This window comes from Argopecten irradians, chromosome 1, assembly GCF_041381155.1.
Source record: "Argopecten irradians isolate NY chromosome 1, Ai_NY, whole genome shotgun sequence".
Taxonomy (NCBI): domain Eukaryota; kingdom Metazoa; phylum Mollusca; class Bivalvia; order Pectinida; family Pectinidae; genus Argopecten; species Argopecten irradians.
In genome coordinates this window covers 49,790,046-49,813,876 of record NC_091134.1, presented here as the reverse complement: position 1 = coordinate 49,813,876, position 23,831 = coordinate 49,790,046, and the positions used below count along the sequence as shown (strand labels likewise).

The 23,831-nt window shown below is 35.5% G+C and overlaps 1 protein-coding gene across 2 annotated transcripts; it reads right to left on the bottom strand.

Moving 5' to 3' along the window:
• Nucleotides 1–471: 471 nt before the first annotated feature.
• LOC138331387 (uncharacterized) lies at nucleotides 472–23,425 on the bottom strand. 2 transcript variants are annotated; one of them, XM_069278973.1, is made up of 3 exons: nucleotides 22,527–23,425; nucleotides 3,986–4,150; nucleotides 472–3,196 (listed from the first exon to the last, which is right to left on the bottom strand). In XM_069278973.1, the coding sequence occupies exons 1-3, from the start codon at nucleotides 22,684–22,686 to the stop codon at nucleotides 2,802–2,804; spliced, it is 720 nt and encodes a 239-aa protein (XP_069135074.1). In that variant the 5' UTR covers nucleotides 22,687–23,425; the 3' UTR covers nucleotides 472–2,801. The 2 variants fall into 2 exon arrangements, with proteins under 2 accessions (XP_069135074.1, XP_069135083.1); XM_069278982.1 differs by lacking the exon at nucleotides 22,527–23,425 and adding an exon at nucleotides 15,057–18,164.
• Between the last annotated feature and the right edge of the window lie 406 nt (nucleotides 23,426–23,831).

The window sequence follows — 23,831 nt, the reverse complement described above, 5'->3', positions numbered from 1 at the left end:
AGAGGTATTAGATAAACAGATAACATCTATTACTCTGTGTTATGTGTACGACACCACAGCTCACTTTCGATATGGTTACGAATTTCAGTATCTACACCACATAGATACGTCATTTTGGACTTATTTGCATATTTGGTGTCGACTTGTCCTAGTGTTTATGAGGGATTACCTGTGTATCTCGTACTGTATGAACTTTTCAACATATTACGAAATGCACCTGAAGATGCTAGTAGAACACCACTAGGTGTAAGATAGTGTCTTGGATGAACGGGAATATGTGCTGGGGGAAGGAAGGCGGGAGCTTTATGGATATAGAGAGCGGTTTCAGAATCGCAATTTATCTCTCAGACACATTTTCATCTTAACATATCGCCATTATATAGATAAAGGCATGACTTTATCATAAGCTGCAGTCAACTCCTGCAGAGATGCGCATTAGTTGTCATAGCAACATACCATAAAAAACTAAAACGTTTGCATCAAAACTTTATTTAATGTATGATAAATGATGTTACGAGTTTAACAATTGCATGAATGAACATGTTTTAATATCTTAATAACAACATTAGTACCGGTTTATCATCAAAGACAGTGTGATGTAAGTACAACAGTCAGGTAGACAAAGCATTCTCCCATTAGTCGGAGCGTTATCAAGAAATATGTTTACGAAAAGTTAAAAAAACAACAACCTAAAAACAAACAAACACTAAATGCTCTCAGGTATGCAATTATATTCTCACATTCTCCACCATATTTCGTTTATTCGTGGTAAAATTTAAGCCTAACATATAGAGAGAGACATCTGGTTATCTACTTTATATATAATTACCTCAATATTGGTTCATAAGCATTAATATGCACATTAATGCCAAGATTATTATTATAGGTCTATAAGGATTTTTTATGAATGTTTGGTCGCTATTTTCAATGGGTATATAATTTCTAATGTTCATTGATTATAAGCATGCTTGTCTTGATATTCTTTTTTTTATGTATTATGTATTACTATGACAATTAATATGTGTTATACTGCCTTTCATTATACGTATACCCAGCAGGTAACTAGCGTTAACCGAATGGTACCAGACTCTTCATTCCAACGTGTGCATTAGATCATTTGGAATGCTTACACACACTTTAATTTAGTATATATGCATGATACTATACCTGTATAGTGATAACTTGTATAGTCTGTATAGTGATGACTATGATATACCTTTTTATCGTTTTCTGGTGATAAGCCGAATTGTATAATTTTCGTCAATAAGTTTTTTATTGTTATACTAGTACTGTGTTAAGGACACATCTATATACCACTTTGCCAGATCTGGTAATGTCGTGGACATTGAGTAAAGAGAGATCTGTTATCTTATCAAACGACAAAGAAAAAAAAAGCTTTTATAACATTTGTCGATTTGACACTTATAATGACACGCAAAAATAAAACAGCAGCTTTGTTACTGCATCAATTCTGTTACTTTAGCTTAAAGTTTTGCGGCAACTTATTTCGCTATTCCAGGGTTTACTGCTTTCTTCAATTGCCTTTCAATTGCATTGTGCTAAATGATTTTCACAATTTCTATTCGTCTTCGAGATAAGCAAAAACAATTACGCGTAAATATAAGTTAGTAAACAGTATATCAGATGTCATGTCGAACAACATGGTAAACAGTATATCAGATGTCATGTCGAACAAACAACATCGTTATTGTTGAAAATACGTTATCGAAATCGCGGAATACATCAATTGTTCTAGGTTTGATACATTATCAGTATAGAGAGCTAAACATTTTGATAGCTATAACAACTACATACTATATGTATGCAGACACAATTTACATTTTGCAGCATATTTTTAACAAGAGATATGTCGAGTTTTAATATTAAGAACTACATGTATTGCTAAGTTCGCAAACATTTTTAAGTACGTATTAGGTAGCGATTACGAGACATTTAATCTGTAATTGTGACATGCAATAAAAATCTTCCTGTGGCATTTACCGGCTGCCTTCTGTAGTTTACTTTACATTATTATCAAACTCAGTTAATATATTCTATTTTTAGCTTATAAAACTCTGGCAAAGCGAAAACATTTTGGAAAATCATATTCCAGTGTCATGATTTTCCACCAAACAGTAACATTGAGCACATCATCGAAAAACTGTATATAAAATTAAACAAAAGGTACGTAGGGAACCAAGATTTTTTTCTGCTTAGTATCTTGTGTGAGATATAAGGAGAAAGTCCATCGTGGCGCCACCTGTTGAAGGATGCCATAATGAGGGGAATGTAAGCCGTATCTTTCATCATGAAAGCGGTAGTAAACATCACACATTCTATCTCGCAACCTTACACAAATTAGCACAGTGGTTTATAGCTTCATCAAAACCAACATTTGGCACTCACTTCTTTTACACTAATTACAATACTGGGAGGCTCGAAACTTGTTTGCCGATCAAGTATACTCCAAATAGGGGTCCGTGTACTTTTAACATAAAAGAACATGAACAGAAAATCTATGGTGAGGATGCTCACAACCAAACGTATTTCGGGAAAGGATTTGGGTTCTATATTGTGAAGAGACTATATGAAATATAGTACTTTTTCTGTTATGAAATATAACTTCGGAACTTGTGTCGAAACTATAGATTTCAGTTTGCATAATTTCATTTTTTGTAATACCATAGGATATGATATACTCCAATTACATCTTTTGGACACGGATCAAGCATTTAAGACAGCCATCTTGAATGCCCTCTTTTACACACAGAGGTCAAATGAAAAAAAGTAAATTTTATGGGTCAAATTGTCCTGCGTTCTTTGGGAGGAATGTAGTAACGTTCAACTTTGTAAAGTCCAACAAGTCCACACCATCGTTGTCGTAACCTGTCCGAGAACTCTTTTGCGTGGTTAAGGAAGTTAAGACCCTCCTCGCACTCACATAACACTAGGTAGGAGAAGGGATCTGTACAGGTGGTCGTCCGAAGAAAAGTAATCCTGCGAATGTTTAACTGTTTGGGACACTTCCATAGAATATAATTTGCTCCACTCCATATTTTCCAGATTTTCTCCAAGTTCTGAGTCTGTTCTGTTGCCTGGAAGGATGATAAGATATACACACTGTCCTTACTGACCGGTGTCCGAGGAAGTTGGCTGACATCATTTCTGGCTATGCATTCCAGTTCATCATAGCAACCTGTCAATGCAGAAGCTATAGGATTGATATGATAATAAAGGTGCACAGATATCAATAAAAGTGAAAAAATAGTGCTTGCGTAAATTTTGAAGATTATTATAGCTTAGCACTAAAACCTTTGACAAACAACATGCAACAAAGCATAAATGTAACATTAATATTACATAGATTCTTTCGATAGGAAAATAAGCTTAAACGAACAGATCGGGAAAAAGAAAACTTCTTTCAAGTCGAGAGTTTATTATTTCATAATGTTGCCTTCATTTCCGGAAAGAACTCTTCTGTGTTGTAACCACACATTGATCTTTTAATAATAATTTTCATTGTTATATGAATTACTTTGTTTTTACCACGGAGCCTACATAATCGATGGCTCCTTGAAATAAAACTGGCAAACGAACGTATAAATAAAAGATTTGGCTCGATGTAGGTTACACAGTTAAAATGCCATATGCTCAAATTAGGCTCAGTGTTGACCTTCCTTGCAATGGTTTATTTTGGCTAAATTTCGAGTGAAAACAAAACTTTATTTACCCTCAAAGGATACATTCACCCAGTATTTCGGGTAAATAAACTATAGCATTCACCCGAAATAAAGAATTAATTGTATAATGCTGTAATTGTATAATGCTGTAATTGTATAATGCTGTAATTGTGTAATGCTTTATGTATGATAAATCCAAATCCAAATTTATTTGTTCGAAATCCGTTTCCTATGGAGGCCATACACATTCATTAAGAACCATTAAGCAATTTGGTATATAATTATTTTATTATTGTGATTCTTACCGGGCTCGCTGACTCTCCTAGGAGGAATATCTGTGGAATACTGGTGGTTCTGCACACGAAGCACATTATTGGCCGGAAGTGACGCGTTCAGTTCCTGGAATGTTGCATTGTCTGAAGTCCTAATTCCGCCATAAAACACAGAGTAGTCGACGTACAAAAATGGCGCTGCAATAAAAAAAAAAACAGCAAATAAAAATTTACGACATTTCCTCTCTAGTAACTATACATTATTTCCTTTAAATTGCATGTTTGGTACCTCGTAAATAAAACGGCTAATAAATATTCATTATTGAACATTGCTTGACGTAAGGAGGCAAAAGCAATTTTTAGCATGACATTTAAAACTTCCAAATTACATTCATGCCTCTGGGGTATTTAAGTAGATATTTAGATAGGGAGCTAGCGTTGTTATAAGTACTTAGCAAGCCCATGTTACTACAATACCGTGTCACTTATAATGTGAGTAATATGGGTCTTTCCGAAAGTCTCGTTGGCATTACGCCATCGCCATTCTTTCTGTTCTAAACTGAAAACTTGGTGGTAGATAAATAATCCGTTTTAACGGATCTACTTAGCGCAAGGCCACACCGAGATACACCCAGTTGTAGAAACCTACTATGTGGTGCCAAGAGCCATTACTGGGACAGCTTGTATATCACCAGTAAAAGCGATTTGTTGACCTAAACTGGTATTATCGCATTATATGTAAAATGAAGAAGAAAAAAACTTACAAAAAAATTATTCAATGTTGATTTTTTTTTTCTGAGCATTTTTCATCAATCTATATAAAACTTTTTGCGAGTTTGAACTAAAAACGAGAAAATCAAATGTTAGCAATGTTAAATTCTTGCGATGTGGCATGCTAGTTTATCTTACTCAATCATTTCTCAACATTTTGCTGACTTTAATTTACGCGATCAAAGCATTGTCCCGTGAAATCACGAAAATATCATCCCCGCGAAAATTACCGGTTATACGTTTAATTGATTTTAGTAATCTGCAATGAATTCACAGTTCGCACTGTTAGAAAGATTCATGGTCAAAATGTCATAACCGGAGACGCATAAGGTGTGTATGGTATTCAAAATGTCTGCAAATCTAGTATAGTTATATAACACATTCTCATTGATGGAACCATTTTGATTACTGAATCCGTTTTATTTGCATATGGTACATGAACTAGTTAAAACATATAAAGGAAATATTTCAATTTACATACATTGCTCGAAATTCCCTTTATACTAGATTATTAGACGGTTTTATCAGTCGGAGTTGTACATTCAGAAAATTAAATTTTGAAATTTCAAAATGGATTTGAAACAGGCTGTCAAATATATAAAGGGTTATGGTAAGCTACTTTCTATGAATTATTTCAATGGAAGGAAAATCTAATTTGAAATTATCTTTAAATCGATATTCATTCAATGCCTATAGTTCTCTATTTTAGGAAGAAACCTATTGTGTATGTGTATCTTGTAATGCTGGTGAGACAGTCTTAATTTCTCCGCTTCCGTTTTCTCCTGGAGTATTATTTATCATTATTACGTTGCTACGACGTAAGATATATATATATATACATTGTTTATACATCCAAAGGCGTTGTATTGTCTTCACTCCTGTGGTACACCAGTAATGGTATTACATCCATTAAGAAGATTAAAATGTCTTCAACATTTTATCCCGGGACTGATTTGAGTGGTTTTCCTATCTAGCTGGCATTGCTCAAGGACCTAGCTCTTGATACAAGACCAAACTAAAAAGGAATAAAAGTTTCACAGCGAGTGTAAATGTCTAAACCAATCTATCGTTCTGGTGCATAAAGTGATGCTCTAAGAGACATTACGAATTGGATTATATTTAAAGATCAATTTTATGCTCTTATAAGATGAGGAGACCGGAATGGATACTTTGCTTAACATTTATGTTGGATCTGTGGAAGTATCTTATTATTATTATTTATTAATATTTTTATTTTTATTTTCGAGAAAGGCATTGGGGAATTTTAATCACTTTTCCTCGAGATTCATGTTGCAAAGCTAATTAAAAAAATTTGAAAGTATAACCAATTTGCTGAGATGGTTCATGGAGTACATCTGAGAGCCCACAACGTAATGCCAGGAAAAATACAATTTTGTATGCACATTTCACAACACCACCTTATACTGAACTATAAAAGTGTTAAGATTTAATGATAGTACAAGTTCTGAACGCTGCAAAAGCAGTAGATCGATGGAGTAAATACAGCCAAATACCATGAAAATACAAAGAAGCATTTGAAAAGTACCAGGTAATATGTACTAAAGTATATGATAATGGCTTTATAGGTATGCTTCAGTAAGGTGGCACCATAAATCAACATCCAGCGGCTTTCACCAAAAATGTAATATCTCTATAAAATAAATCTTTACGAGGTTATTAGTATATCTATAAATAGAATGTAAAGACAGGTGAGAGGAACAAACAATAAACCAACATCCAATCAGTTCTCAAAAAACAAACAACACATATTTCATCAGATCTATTAGGAAACCACAGTGTCCTCCAGTGGGATCCGTTAATAGACAGATTACATGGGTACTGTAAACCAACTGACTTTGGTGAGCGATTTCAATTCGTGTATTTTCACGAAAAGTTAGAAATCGTGAAAATTAAATCCCCGCGGAAATGTGTAAAACACAGGTACAATAGAATCTCCCGAGGAGTCTAAATCGCGGAAAAGTCGTTGGTATGAAAACTCAAAATCAAGTTTCAGCGAAATTAAGTTGGTTTGCAGTAAACGACAATACAGATCTATTGAAGTAACAATAAATAGAACGCATCTTAAAACAATGAAGCATTACCACAGACTGGGTTTCTTTGATATAAATATATGCGATAAACTGATAGTGTGATGAAGAAAACCCAGCAATACATGCTTTAAACATTTTATATTTAACAACAATTATGTTAAACCCACAGTATCTAATGTTACCTCGACTTATCACTGACTTAATAGAATAACATACTAGTAGTACACTAAATCGATTGTATGTTATATAATGGCTTGTTGCCGTAGATACTACCTAGGCCGCTAAAGAGAATGCCATATCTAGGTTATCCGACTAAGAGCAGACTGGCCCAGTAATCTTATTTTTAAAACATCATAACAGCCGACATCAAAGAATGAGTACACTCAGAACACGTTCCTAACACCAATCAACCATCTATTATCAATTATCACATATTTTCCGGGTTATGATAAATTGAGATATTGCATAAGATACACGTGCGCTGGAACACAAACGTCTTTTATATACAACGTATTGCATTTCGTTTTCGTCTTGGTTGTTAGTATAGACAAACACAACGAGAGATTGTCTGGTGTAATATTGCTTAACACCATCACTTATCAACATTTATACTGTACTATATAAAACATTCATCCATCCTATAGGTCCAAGTTGAAGTATTTCGTTGTAGGCCTATGGAACAATATGCTCAATTTGGTGAGGGAATGGAAGTTTCTGACACCGAATATTACACAATAGTACAATGTATATGCAAATATTAATTATGCTGCATGCAATATTAACGATATCAATTATATGCGTTCATGTTTTTGGAGAATGCAGTATGTTCACTTCGTGTTGAATCGATCTCTTTGCAATACTGAATTGTGGAACCCATGTCCTGTTTGGAGTGCTATCTCACTGTGCACAGCATGATGCCAGAGACACAAAGAAGCAAACCCTACCCAGTCACATTATACTGACAACAGGCAAACCAGTCGTCCCTTATCACTTTGATATCAGTCATATTGTTAGGCACACTATCATATTAATCAATTTACGCCACATCTATATTATATAACCTTAATTACTTTTCTCGTTAATTAAATACTGTCTCATCACGAGACTAAAACAGGCGGCATAATACGGAGGAAAATCTAGTCGGGGACCGACTAACTTGTCCCGGACTAATTTCCCACTCAAGTGGGACAAGGTATCATGACGCAAAAACGAGCAAACCGACTACAGGAAGCGGGAGAGCTCATTATTTACGACGATGATAATTAATATAAATGGATTATTGGGAAATTCCAGAGGGAGCTTTCTTTATAGAATGACACATTATTGAAACATATTGATTTTAGGAATAGAAATGATACCGAATTGGTAATTATTTTTGAATGTCTTTTTCATATGTTCCATATTTAAACCTTGTCGTTTTTCCCAAGAGACGTGGCATTTACCGAGCTTATAATACAGGTCAATTTTAGTAATGTGTTATTTCTACTTTGGCATTTTTCCATTTGATGGTATATCGTGTACAGCAATGGACTCATGTCATTGCTAACGTTAATTGCATCCCGAAACGGGACACGACAATAATTATCCGGGTTCTAAAAAAAAAAAGTTTGCGGATTGACTGGACACGACTAGACCAATCCTATGATGAAGATTTTGTTTCTACGAATTTGATCAAATATAACTGCAGTATGATATTTACACCAAATATCTGATGACAAGGAAACAAACTGTCTGTTTTACACGTAACACTCAACTGACATGACGCCAAGGGTTTTCAGTAGAAGACGTATAGACTAACCACCCTAAAACTGTGATAGATGCTGTTTGGTCCCTGCTTATTAGCACAAGCACATTTATACCAAATAAAATTCAAATAATATAATAATAAACGTTATTTGGAAAAGTTTACCACTATCTTTATATCTCGAAATCATTTAAATCTAATGATATATTCTGTGTGAATATAAAGAGAAATTCAGAAAAGATAAACACATCTATGCCTTAGACCAAATTTAAACTTGGTTGCTGTTGCTATGTCGAAATCATTTAACTCCCTATGTTATTGTTCTAGACGTAACGCTATACACGTCACTTTGTTTGTGTGTACCAAGTATAAGTATCGGCATTTCCACCACGACGTGCTAAAAGTATTTTACATGATAATGGACTTTGCGCCATACATACTGAAATATTTATCATGCACTATTGATAAGTTTAGTAAACATCATCGGAAATCGCCATAAAATAGACTTAAATACAAAAATGTATGATGTGTATATGACTTTGAGGATGATAGTTTGAAATCCATTTCCTCTGTGACCGATATTAAAATTAACTACTAGTTTTGATTTTCATTTCCAATAAACAGTGTACATGTGTTTTTATTTTTCTATTTTAGGGGGTAATATACCACATAATGACAACATTAAATCAGTAAACAAAATACAATCTAAATTCAATTTTGAAATAAAACTGGAAAATATATAATGAAAAGAAACAACAGTATGACCAAGTGCTCCGGAATAAGAAGTGTTTTCTGCTACACTGACACTGCAATATAAATATAGATTAAATAAGGTTATATCGGTTGTAAACTCAACTAAGTGGTCATAAGAAGCACGGACCGCGCCAGATCTCAGATCATATGCCGATTTAAATCATGATGACCATGACATTTTATTGTGGATAGATCACATGCATAAAACAAAATGATTTCAAACAATACCTTGAGTCATGTTTAAATATTAATTAGATCTGACAAGTTTCAAAATGTGATTCTTCACAGATTTTATTATTTTGTATTTATAAACAAAAAAAGGAGAGTTCAAGAAGTTTCAATGATTAAAATCATTTCTTAATTAACAAAGCAAGAATAATTGTGAACCATTTGTTGTAGAATTGGATTGATATGATCATAAACATCTTTCACATGGTTTTACCAATTGATATGGACTGGATGTATTCGGTAGTATGCCTCAGTGAGATTCGACTATAAAATACGTATAAACAGCACAAAACCAAACTGTTACAATGCCAACAATGTGATTCGTTATTTCAGTATACATGGTGTATTATAAGGACGCCACATTTACACCAACCCCCACATGTCTTCCTAATGAGATACAGGTTTGTTTTGTTTTATTGTGTAACAGTTCCACATACATAAAACTATCTACCTAAGAACTAACAAGTTGTTAAAGTCAGGACGGTCTGTGTGATAGCCAACAGGGAAAACTTTTGTTCTCATCAAACACAGATTTTACTTAGTAACACCTTTTCACATCAAAAGAAAAAGAGAAACCCCATCAAAAGTTCGCAAAGTAACGTGAATGGCACGTGATGTCAGGTTGACGTCAGATCTGATACGTCACTGTTCAGTGAACATGGCTTTTGTGGCCCTGACAGAACCTGTCTACTACAACAGATAATAACACGGCCAGTAGGTGATGAGGTAAAATCAGGTATATATGGGAGATGGCAAGTAATTTTAGATTCCTTACATTGCTGAGTAAATGCTACGTATGTTGGTACAAAAGCTATGGTATTTATTGTCACCCGTACTTTGCGCTGTTCGCTAGCTCCCCTGCGTCTGTGAAGATAGTACTACACGTATATTTTGTTGGAACAATTGACGGAGGTAATGTCATTAACACTAAGCAGACATTCAGGTGAAAAAGTCGGTTACAGCTTTGGGTTCTATCGAGTAACGTCAAATCAACACCCAGTTCAAGGTCATTTCAGGACGGCCTTTTTGTTGGATATCTGTGATGAATCTCTGCATGACGTGGTTTTACTTTTAATTGTCTCCTCGTAATAGCATATGTCTGTTTATTTAGTTAATTCCTATGGTAAAGTTCTATCTAATGCTACACAGGTCTGATAACACCAGCTAGAACTTCTCACCAGGTAGTCACATTGCCTATCTAAAATTCTGAACGCTTTTAAAATACAAATGAAACTACCCCAGGGTTAAATGAGAGGAGAAGGAAGGTTAAAAAGGTCGTTAAGGTTTTTTTCAACCTGACTGATGCTAACAATCTGATATCATATTATTAACACAATCTGATAATTGGAAAGGAATCGTTAACATAACTATAATGAAATTGATGTTCACTGCACTATGATGTACCGTACCAATTCAAAGGAAATCGGTTTCCGAAAAAATGAAAATCTGTTTCAGATTTAAACATGTTATGAACATAAAATGTATTTTTGTCGTCGTTTAGAAAATAAATTCATAAAACAAATATTGTAAGTACAGTATTAAAAACCTATAAGCAATGCTAATTGATTTCATCGTTTTCTTGTAGGTAATGTTTGAACTATTTACAGTTTCTAGTAGCGTTGTGAAAATTTAGGCCCCAAAGTGTTATGTAAATTTAGGTCCCGATTTCCATTGTGCTAAATATGATTTAAATTTGTTCATGCGTTACTTAAAAACATACACTGGTAAAGGCCATTTATTCGGAGGGAAAATAAAAAAGGCACTAACACTTCATTTAACTTAGGCGTATTAAACTTCTCTCTGTAGTTGCTGTCTGAACTGAACGCTACATCATTACGTGCGTAATAGATTAACATATAACTATTAACAAATTAGTACAAATGAAAGCCATTTATATAAAGCACAATTATATTTCACGTGTTACAGCTAATATCCCCCGTATTCTATTATAACTTTTTGAAGTTTTAATAACAGTATACATCAAACGTTAGACGGTGTGTTTTGGGTTAATGATAGCAATGGTTGTGCTATATATATAAGTAAAGAAGTAAGTTGGCTTAGTTTTCTATCAAGTCCAACATACGGCAGATTGTACAGTGTAGAAAATATTAACATCATTACCCAGCCTAATTTATACACTTACATGCCTGTCTATCTCAATCGTTTATGCTTCACAAAAATCTTATTAAGATCTTAAACAGGCAATTCCGATTTTGATTATAGTGCTATTTACAAACACGTTTGCATATGCTTGGATAGCGTCTTTTATTGAAGAACCAGTAAATCGTTAGTGACTAAAATATAAGGAGTCTTCGTGTAGAGGAATCGTCTTATTTTATGTCTGATCGCAAGTACATACCTATCCCAGCATGTGTTCAGAAATCCCGATTTATAGACACAAGGTAGTGAAAGGATCAGATCAGTAAATTAATTCTAAATATACGATGAGACGTATGAGTAGAGGAACAGCTTCGGAATACACTTACTCTTCTATGGAATCTAGGCCACGAATAATTTGGCACGTGCGTATTACGATGGTATTTCCCAAACAAACGGCGCTTCCTGAACTGGGGTACAATTACAGGTGTTCTTAGGGTTTCATAACAACGGCAAACCACAGAAGATATGTTATAAACAGGGTAATTCTAAATTACTCTGTAAAACCTGACATCAGTTTGACAGGCAAAACCAAGTCTAAGATTGAAGCCCAACACGACTAGCACAACAGATACTAACAAAGTATAATAGTATGATAGAGAAATACTATAGGATTACTTTCTTAACGTTTTTTTTCGTGTTGGAAAATATGGTTTATGTTATTATATTGTTACACGACCAGTGGAAATTGCATGTGTGACATTGGTATAACTAGGACGATGTGTACACTGTCACATTTCGTTGGATATCTAACAGTATCTTTAAATAACTTATATATCAAGTTCTAAACATCAGCAATGCTGCGTGGAAAAGTTTTCGAGTTTGTTATCCATGTCATGCGACCGTTGTCCTGCCTACAAATTCTGATATTTGTCCTTGTTTTATGTACAATCCAACAACAAGTAAGCACCACGATCCACGAGAATGAGCCAGCCATCTGACTTGTTAAACGGTGATACAAGATCACAGTGGTATATTGGTAAGGTACACAAAAAAGAAATTAAAGGATACAGTTTTCCGAATTCTTTATTCCAATGCCAAACTGCCAGTGAATGTTTATGTGTATTTTGTCTGTGTATATAACGATAGATGGGAAGTCACCACTTCGTGTGACAGCTGGCACCACCCGCTGTGTTCATCCACTGGTATTTACATGCAGCGTAGTGTGCACTTCAGCCAACTTTTGGTTGTCGAACGTGTGCAGTCCGCATCGCTAAATGACATAACAGTTTACCGTAGTTTCTATGGTATATACCCCCTTACAAAACAGTTTATCGTAGTATCTATGGTATATACCCCCTTACAAAACAGTTGACCGTAGTATCCACGGTATATCCCCTTTACAAAACAGTTAACCGTAGTATCCACGGTATATCCCCTTACAAAACATTTTACCGTAGTATCCAAGGTATATTCCCCTTACAAAACAGTGTACCGTAGTATCCACGGTATATCCCCTTACAAAACAGTTTACCGTAGTATCTATGGTATATACCCCCTTACAAAACAGTTAACCGTAGTATCCACGGTATATCCCTTTACAAAAAAGTTAACCGTAGTATCCACGGTATATCCCACTTACAAAACAGTTTACCGTAGTATCCACGGTATATCCCCTTACAAAACATTTTACCGTAGTATTCACAGTATATCCCCCTTACAAAACATTTTACCGTAATATCCACGGTATATCCCCTTTACAAAACATATTACCGTAGTATCCACGGTATATCCCCCTTACAAAACAGTTTACCGTAGTATCCAAGGTATATCCCCCTTACAAACCTGTTTACCGTAGTATCCACGGTATATCCCCCTTACAAAACATTTTACCGTAGTATCCACGGTATATCCCCTTTACAAAACATTTTACCGTAGTATCCACGGTATATCCCCCTTACAAACCTGTTTACTGTAGTATCCACGGTATATCCCCCTAACAAAACAGTTTACCGTAGTATCCACGGCATATCCCCCTTACAAAACATTTTACCGTAATATCCACGGTATATCCCCTTACAAAACATTTTACAGTAGTATCCACGGTATATCCCCATTACAAAACAGTTTACCGTAGTATCTATGGTATATACCCCCTTACAAAACATTTTACCGTAGTATCCACGGTATATCCCCTTACAAAACATTTTACCGTAGTATCCACGGTATATCCCCTTACAAAACATTTTACCGTAGTATCCACGGTATATCCCCCTTACAAACCTGTTTACCATAGTATCCACGGTATATCCCCCTTACAAAACATTTTACCGTAGTATCCACGGTATATCCCCTTACAAAACATTTTACCGTAGTATCCACGGTATATCCCCCTTACAAAACAGTTTACCGTAGTATCTATGGTATATACCCCCTTACAAAACATTTTACTGTAGTATCCAAGGTATATCCCCTTACAAAACAGTTAACCGTAGTATCCACGGTATATCCCCCTTTACAAAACAGTCTACCGTGGTATCCACGGTATATCGTCCTTACAAAACAGTTTACCGTAGTATCTATGGTTTATACCCCCTTACAAAACAGTTTACCGTAGTATCCACGGTATATCCCCTTTACAAAACAGTCTACCGTGGTATCCACGGTATATCCCCCTTACAAACAATATTTGTCTAATAGTTAAAAATAGTACTTTAAGTAATCGGCTACATCTAATAGAAACAATTTGTTACCAAAATATGTGTTGTACATTTGCATTGTCTTGCGTATTTAAATATGATAAAAAGAATTTTGAATATCTCTTATTTCACAAAAAATAAGAGTATGTGAGCATGTTCAAACGCAAGGCAAGCAAACCATTGCCTAGTAATACATGATGACATCTATCAAAGACAGCCGCCAAAGCAATGATGGAATGAGAAAGGATGTCTATATAGTTGCATGCGGACAGATGTCCATGGTGCAAATGTAAGGACGCGCGTCAAGGTAAGAGCATAAGACGAGGTCATCTGAGGACGGATGTAACGGACAATACCATATTGTCTTAAGAAGTCGTTTTGCATGGTTGGAAACACCAATTCGAAACGTAATATGAGAACCATTGTCAAGAATACTACAGTACCAAAGTCCATATTAGGACAGTTGTCAAAGAAACTGCTTCACCAAGGTTAAATGGGAGAAAACAAATCTCTAGATATACTGGTTGGTTCTTCATTGTTTAACTTTACGTTAGTGTACAACTCTAGCTATTCATCATATTGTAACTCAAAGAGGAGAAATTACTCCAATATGAATCAGAACCTTAACAGCTCGTATGGTTTCTACATTGGATATAATGGTCTAGAGCATGTGGTTGTACCAATCAATTAAAATGGCTATCATTGACAGTGGATGTTGTTGTTGCTTATCAGAATCTTATCGGTAGCAATGATATAAATACCAGTATGTTTTGTTCTGTGTTTTTGTCTGTGTATCAGCATCCCTCGCCAGCTCTATAGAACAGTAGTACATCGCTCATCGCGTTTCTCCTGAAGCGTAAATCCTTTTGTAAACAAATGTGATCCAAGGGAAAAAAAGAAGGCAGAGCTGGACGTGAAAAATGCATGCAGAGGGAGGAATTGTTGTCATGAACATCATTCTCCACGATGTAAATCAGCAGTCATGTAACAAACGACCATACACCTGTTTGTGTTCCCCGTTCTACATAACCCGGGGTGACGGTAAATGTACCTACCCTCTCATGTAAACGGCGGGTGACTGCAGGTGTTGGTTATCAAGAGTAGCGCTGCAATATATCACAGTACAAACATAGTATAAGCACCATACACGTATAGCAAATCACTAACGAGAGCACATGTAATGGTAGCAGGGCGAGGGGATGAAACGTTACCATCGACATAATGTAATTAGGTGTATAGCTATTTATTGTTAGCTGAAACAATGGCGTGAAGATTGACAGCTCCAACATGTGAAAGAAAGATAATAACAATGAAGATGTTGATCGCAATAGTTGCTTTGTTTCTCTGAATGGCGTTACAAATCTATCTAATGATACTTCGAAAAATCTTTCTCAGGAATGGTGTTTAAATATCAAGGTTCAGGAACACGAGTAAAGGTAACCGATGTTGTTTTGTGTTAGGACCTAATGCTGTTCACACTAAACCAATGGCAAGAAGACAACAACCAGGACCATATTGGGATAAATAGTAAGTAAGTGAACGCAAACAACCAGGGTCATATGAGGACACGTGCCACGGAAACACCAGCTGTAAGGGCCATAAGAGGACGATAGTTACAAACACCAACCACCATTGTCATACGAGGACGGTTGTCAAAGAAACACCAGCGGTTATGGTCATTGTTTCTGTCTGGGTCTGACAGACGTCTATATCCAGCAGTATTTATTTACAGCGTTAACACAGTTACAGAGTAAGAGCAGCGACCAAATATGATCCACGCCCTAGATGAAGAATCGCATATTACACTGATCACATCCATCATAGTTGTGTGCAGCTGTGTAATGGGCGTAAAACCGGACTAAAACACCGAGTGTGGCCTGAACGTATAACCAACACAATGTAAATAATCCTCTATAGTTCCGAAGGTAAACAAAGACCTATTTGTGTTAACTAGAACAAGGATACCAGAAAGTTGTTCCGTACAGCGAATGTTTTACATAAACAGTCGGTCTCTAGAAGAAAAATAAATCAAACACACAAATGATGGTCTCTATACAGAGTAGACGAGTTTTAGTGTCTGAGAAACATGATTGGAAACGGGTGAAATAACAATGTTGATTTCACGACTCCATCAGAATGCAAATTTATAAAGATTAGCTAAGGGTGATAAAGGTACCATGCTCTCCTATCTGGGTCACAGTTTAGTTGTAGAAATGTATAGAGGATGCTTCGCACTCGTGAAAAATATCAAAATTTACACCCCACTCGACAAGGACTATTCTATTTATTACATTTGTTTTCTCGCTTTCATTTACAGAAGACCATCACTACTAGTTCCACCAAAGGTTATTCCACCATTGCATTGCACAAAGTTATTTGCCCTTGCGATTATTACGTCGTATTTTTGTGAACATAACGTCATATTTCTACACAAAAATATGACGTCATTTTTGTGCACAAATTATGACGTAAAATAAAAATGATATTTTCACTTTCAATGCTGCATTCCGATTGGTCAAAAGCAAGTGAAAATATCGATATTGATATTATCACTGGAGTGAAGTATGTCGCTTTGATTTTCACCGTAAAACCTTATATCTTACTGCGAAAAAATGTTAAGGTAAAACTCTAAGGAATGGGACAACATGTTAGACTGTTTTAGTAAATGACTTCGGGGGTTCCGTTTGAGGTCGTTTGCAATCAGATTCAATTAGATGAGACAAAACAGTAAAAGACAATAGTTTGGCACCTATCTAAAACGGGTACACCACACAACACGTACTCTTGTATAACACTTACAGGCACCGAACACTAAAAAGTATCGTCATAATGGCATTTTAAAACTACTTACACAGAAAAAGGTAAATGTTATGTCTAGCGACAGACACATTGAGACAGCCAAATGGTCACTGGAGACGATGACGCTGTTCCTAAACTTCTGAGTACTGATGTTCTATTTATAGACACCAAGTAGTCTGTGACCTTTGTTTCCAATCATCTGTCAGCGAAGAATTATAATACTAGCACTCAACCTAATGTCAAAATGGTTTTTTTAAGAAAAAAGTAGCAAGCAGCATAGAAATTGGTGCTAAAATGTACAACACAGGTCTTATGAAGCGAAATGAATTCTTATAACTAATAAACTCAAAAGGCAGAATTATGATTGTGTTGTCATAATCTCATATAAATAATGGCCGTTTCCCGCTTTCCCTACCGCATTATACAGACCCTTTACGCCAAATCGAGCTGATACAAGAGATTGGCACGGTGGAAATTCAATTTATATCCCTGTAGTTTGGTGTGACTGGGCTAGGTGCCAGACCTCTATTGTGATTCTGTCGGTCTGTCGTGGTCTAGAGGTCCTCTGACCTTCCACAGGTTGACTGATGAGATGCCACATAGTAAATTGTACGTAACAAAAATAGTAACACAAAATGTGCGTGTAAAGCATGTGAGTAAAATCTAGACACAAAAGTACATGACAGGCAGAGTTGTACATATATCAATATCTGAAATCCAGTATCATTTAGCCGCTTTGCTCATCAGAGTTGTATCTCTGAGAACATCTAGCCAAATAGCTTCATATCTATGACATCGTATCTGTGACAACAACGGTCTCATCGGATGTTGTGTCTATGATACTTCAATAGGCAACATATAGTAACTGGTTTACTATCGAAACAATTTCTATTAATTTACAAACTATGACTACGCACATAATTTTTAAGTTATCCAACAAAATGCGATGTTTAAAATGTTGGATATTCTGTCCTAAAACAGATGCTACCATCAATTGCATTAAGCTTTAATGATGCGGGTCAGTATCTGCTAAAATCTGCTTAAGTTGCAATGCGAACTGTAATTTGATTTTTGCATTAACAAATTTTGTCCCGGTGGAGGAACTAATGATTTTGATACCAGAATCAAAAGTCCTCGCGCGTGTTATGTGAGATTGATTCGTACCAGGTCCTAATGACGCCAAATGGATGTCAAAGTAAAGTAATAGTGAAGGAGTCATCGACGGAAATCAAATCGTCATCTGAACCACAACAGGGATACGATAAAGATCAATACCGTTGATTGTGTGAATTGGTTACTTTGTACTTGTTAAAGTGGTGTAGCCGCCGCTATGTGATTCGCTATAGCCATATAATACTTCAACATATCAAATCAACATATAAGGTGTTGAAACATATTGCGATGGATTTGTTGGATAATTGATTTTTATATGGTATGGTGGTCACTGAAAAGATTTACATACTGCCCAAAAAGGCTCCAATTTCTCGAAACAAAAGTGCAGACTTAAGTCAAAACTTAAGTTTTTCTCCTTATGTAACTTCTATGAAAACTTTAGACTTAAGTCAGTTTTGGACTTAAGTTTGTTTCGAGATATCGTTATAAACATATCAGGGCCCAGTTTCACGGACTTTTATGTCAAGTAATTCCTTATCATAAAATTCCCATACGAAAGCATCGCTAAAGTTTTTTTCTTAACTTATATAATGCTTTCTTATGGGGAATTTTAGGTTACAGAATTCCTTAAGATAAAGTAGTGTTCATGAAACTGGGCCTAATATAAATCGAAAAACAAAGTGTGCCATGCACCTTTGGCATTGAAAACATTTTGTAACAGCTGACGATGGTTCTGTCAATAGTCATTCAATTATAGAAACATATTGCTTACATGGAGTTTTGATTCATAAGAAATGTCTTCTAGTAAGATGCAGTGTTGAGTTTGGCATTGAACAGAAGTACATTATACAGTGTATCTGGATTCCTGTTCGTGGAATAGAGCTAAAGTGTAATACACAGCGCACTTACTGGCTCTGCCAGAATCAACAATGGCTATCCGAGTACCAAATGCATTTGTTAGGTATGTTTTCTCTTTGTATTTACACACTTGATACGACATATATAAAAGTCAAATTTGTACTTTGACCGTAAATTCATGGGTAAAATGTTCGGAAACCCAGAACATGACATGGCAAAAGATAAAAGACATGTTATACTCAAATAATTTACAAGGATTATTTTAAACCGATCTTCGAATTTTTTAGTTAAAATTTTAGCATTTGCTTTCAGCATCAGTGTCAAAATAAGTGATTTAGTTGCTAGATATAAAATTTTCTTTCCGCATGATATAGCTCTATATCGGATAAATAAATGTAATAAATCTGATAAATAAATCAGATAAATTTAATCTTTGAAACGGCTACTAATCGATGACACTTTAAATTGTATGTTTTACCGCACATATCTGTAGAATATAATGTGATACCGGAGTGCGGGTACGTATGGTTTTGCTCCAATATATTTTTACTTTCGCTTCTTTTTCCACCTTTACCTTCATATTTTCATTATCAATTATTACTTTACACATGGATTCCAACACATTATACATAAAGCAGTGTTGAAACATTTGTGTATGACATCAATGTGTTTAGCAAATATGTATAGAAACGTTGTTTGTCAGTTATGTAAGATTGCATTTTTTGAAAAGTTATCTTTTTATCGTTCGTTGTTTACGATACACTTGTTGTACATTAGCTTTTTTCAATCACGAACAATACTGTTCCATTCATTTAGCAAATGCATATGTCTGTCTTCGACTCGGGTAAGTGCTTTAGAAGAGCCACATGGGAATATATTGGTGTCATTGACACTTCTAAGATAGTCTGTGATATACACGATATTGATAGACGTATCTAGGATTTCACGATAAACAAAAGTTACACACTAAAACCATAGTACTATAAATGTAATGCATAGTAATGATGACAGATGCAATAATATGTATATCGCGTGCATGTTGCCAGCACATGCATTACTATGGTAACCACAAACAAGATTAGGTCGAGGTCATTTTCAACGTAGCTGCTACTAGCAACCATTACAAATAGGCGTTGTTTTTTTTCTTCTAAACCTTTCAGCATCGATACTTAATACGATTGATAACTTAACGCAAAGTAGTCGATCATACTTAGAAGTAGATAATAAGTTTTAAGGATTGAAATTTTCATACACGTGAAAATTGCTGATATATAATAATGACTGACATTTGGCGGTTAACCGATCTGGTGAAATCTCGTGTCAATCGAGGGCGAAACTCAAAGACAACAAACTATACAAATTATAACTAATCAGTTGAGTATTACATACATATTCTAACAGAATCAGCGTTACTATGTTTTCATATTGTGCCATGATACATTATTACGTTTGATTTTACTAATTGAAATGAGTATGCGCACTACGTTATTACAATTTCAGTTGTATTGTAGTACATCCAAGACAACTTGTCAAGCGAGAATGATATAAACAGAATGTCTGATATAAAATCGACCTCTTTGTTATAACATTTTAACATGTGAAACATAATATCTGAAGTACAGAATCTAATTGAGAAAATATATAACAACAACTAGCCTAATGCTCAGAGTACTTTATAACCTAATTGAAACATTGTAAAACTGGTCCCATGCCAGGTGATAATGTGCAAACTGAATCTAAGCCGAGAGCCCACTGTCACCATTTTAACATAAGATACGTTATATAATCCCCTTTAATGGTTTGGCTTTATGAATGATACTGATATAATATGATTAAATAATACAAAATCAACCAATGTCGACCAGCGAGTTGTGTATTAGCCGTAAAATGTCCTTTAAAGTTACAAAGCAATGCTTTACCATTTTGTACAAAAATACTTTATTTTCAACTTAATGAAAGTATACCCATCTGCTGCTTTTTAACATTTCCATTCCTTTACGAGTATATATAGTATAATTATATCACATATGTAACTATTATCAAACTGTTACGTTTTATTGTCATTTTACGATGTACGGTGGTATCATTTATCCAGATTTAACTAGCGTGATATTGTTATGATGTTTATTGGCATTTTTTACGATACATGAGTACGCAGGAATGTCTATAATTTGTGTGTGTCGGAGTTCTACATAAAACGCCAATCATTTTCTCGGCTACGTCAAAGGGCGTCATTATTACAACGTGTAACAAGGTACTCACCAAGGTCGCACGTGTCAACTACGTCAGTAAGGCCTAATTCCTATAGTAATACCAAAGGCACGTGAAGTTCGCGAGGAATGTACTACGCGCACACTAATCCTAGAGGGGGACAAAAGAGGTACTAACAACGAGTAGGTACTGACAATTAGGGACAGGAAACGATATCCAGGACAATCACCAATACTGGAGTTTTTATGTTGACCTTAGGTTAACTGTCGACATGAAAATCACGGTCATAAGAGGATGGGTGAGAGTAATTAAGGATTGATACGGTATCGGGTGTCAAAATTGTATACTCTTAGTATTCTCACGACATGTCAAGTTAAGAAAGGGGAAAAAATTAGCAATGTGTGTGATGTTTCAGCTTTAGTATATTAATTTACAAAATTCATTTCGATGTCCTAATGTCTCCTAATCTAGCTCACGTAAGCATGTATATGGTTTTTGCTGTTAGGTGCTTGCACTACGAAAATAGATTCCAAAAAAAACGACTGCAACAACGTCATTCCATCTATAATAGTAAAGTGTGACTATTCAAAGATCAGCTTAACAACCAACTAGACAAATGCTATTGATTGGTTTGTCAACTCTTTCGGTGTCAACTTTCGGTTTGTCATAAAGTCATGTGTACATCAAAATAACTGAGGATTTATCCAGCTTTTGCATTTTTGAAATTTGAGAATTGATTTACTTTGCATTCATCAATCGCTCTTTGCCTTCTTCAATTAGCATCAATGGGTGTTGAAAATACGAAGCAGCTGATGTATGCTGAAGCCTTGTGTAAGACACTTATTTGTTACTATCGAAAATGAACACGCGGGGTTATTGGCGAGGAACAAATTACTTTCATGGTTATGACTTTCAACTCAAGAAAGAAACACACCACTGAGGAGATATAAATAATGCCTGCTAATTGTTACGTATAGGTAATTAGCTTTCGCTTGGCATTGGACTACTTCATTAATTGTATAGAGATTGTGAATTTCGTATTGCAAGATGAAGGTTTTGCTAAAAAATGATAATATAATACTTTATAACGCTTTCTGTCTTTGTTTTGAGGAGACAATCTGAATTATTTTGGATAAGTGGTTTCACTATCTTAGGACAATGTAATGATTACATGTTATAATGCATAGGTAACATAAGTCTAAAAACAGCAGACTTATATTACATGAAACTTCATAGTATATGGTACTTACAATTATGGTCGAGGGTTTTCAGAAGAATTCCCTCCAAGAATGTAATTTGGCTTGCATTACATTTGGCCGCTTTCTTCCATTCTCCCGCCAATGACTCCTCGTCCGAGTAAAATTTGAATTTTGCCTGGACGGCGAAACTCGGCTTAGACATCGTGTGCATTATCTTAAAACGAAATAAACACAAGCTCTTTGCACCATTTGTTACCCGCTACCGAAACATTATAAATCCCTACAGTAGCTTACATCACCGAACGATGATCCGAAACAGCACTGTGGTAAATTGGATTAACAGGATTAATGAAGAATTTTAACATATGACAATTTTCTCCAGTAATTCGCCGTGACATCGTAAGGATGTTTAATAATCAGAATCCAAATCTGAAACAAGTCACCATATCCTACATCCAAATTCCTTTAATGAAAGTAGTTTCTGGCACACATTGCGGCGGACGAGTTGCTGTAATGACCCGTCCGGCCGAGGTCCAACCTTGCCTGTACCAGTGCTTGTTAATGCACTGGACAGTCTCCGCATCAATCTAGTGTTACTAATGCGCGCGATTTGATCCCTTTGGTTCGCCCGTTCGGTACTATAGCACGAGTCCCGAGTCTAGTGTACACCTATATGTGATGGTTGTGAACAATCTTACCTTGTTGGCTGTGTACACGGGTTATTTTTGGCGCATCCTGACTTCTCGCGGGAGATCGCTTCTCTCCTCCCCATCTCTGATATACGAGTGTGGGAGGGATGAAGCCTTCACCATATCACAGCTCTGAAGGAATTGAAGGTTAATCGATGATTGTCCATGGTATTTCGGTAAAGGTCATTTGTTATTTCAGTCGAGAAGAGTATGTTTACGTAAGGGTTGTATGGTATGATCCAATAGTTTCTCTACAATTCCATTTGAGCATATCTTAGATCGTACCCATAATTTAACTGATGTACTTAAATAAATATAAATGATCAACGAATGCTGCATTTCTGTTATCATTTTCATGAAACTTGGTCAATTTACAGTTATCTTTAAATATGTAGTGCTCTGACAACCTAATACTGCTGACAGAAGATACCAGAAGGGTAGGAGTTCTTAAAGGTAAGTTTTTATTACTATCACTTTACCAAGGGTATGCACAATAGAAGCTGTCAGCTTTATTGTTTACCGTGTACGGTAACTTGAGGACTGACTCCCACGTATGCGACATGTAAATGAGTGACCAATTTTTAGGTCATCTGACCCGAAAAGTGTTGTTATTTTTCGGGTCGATCCAAAATCCAAGATGGCCACCACAGCCGCCATCTTGAAAACA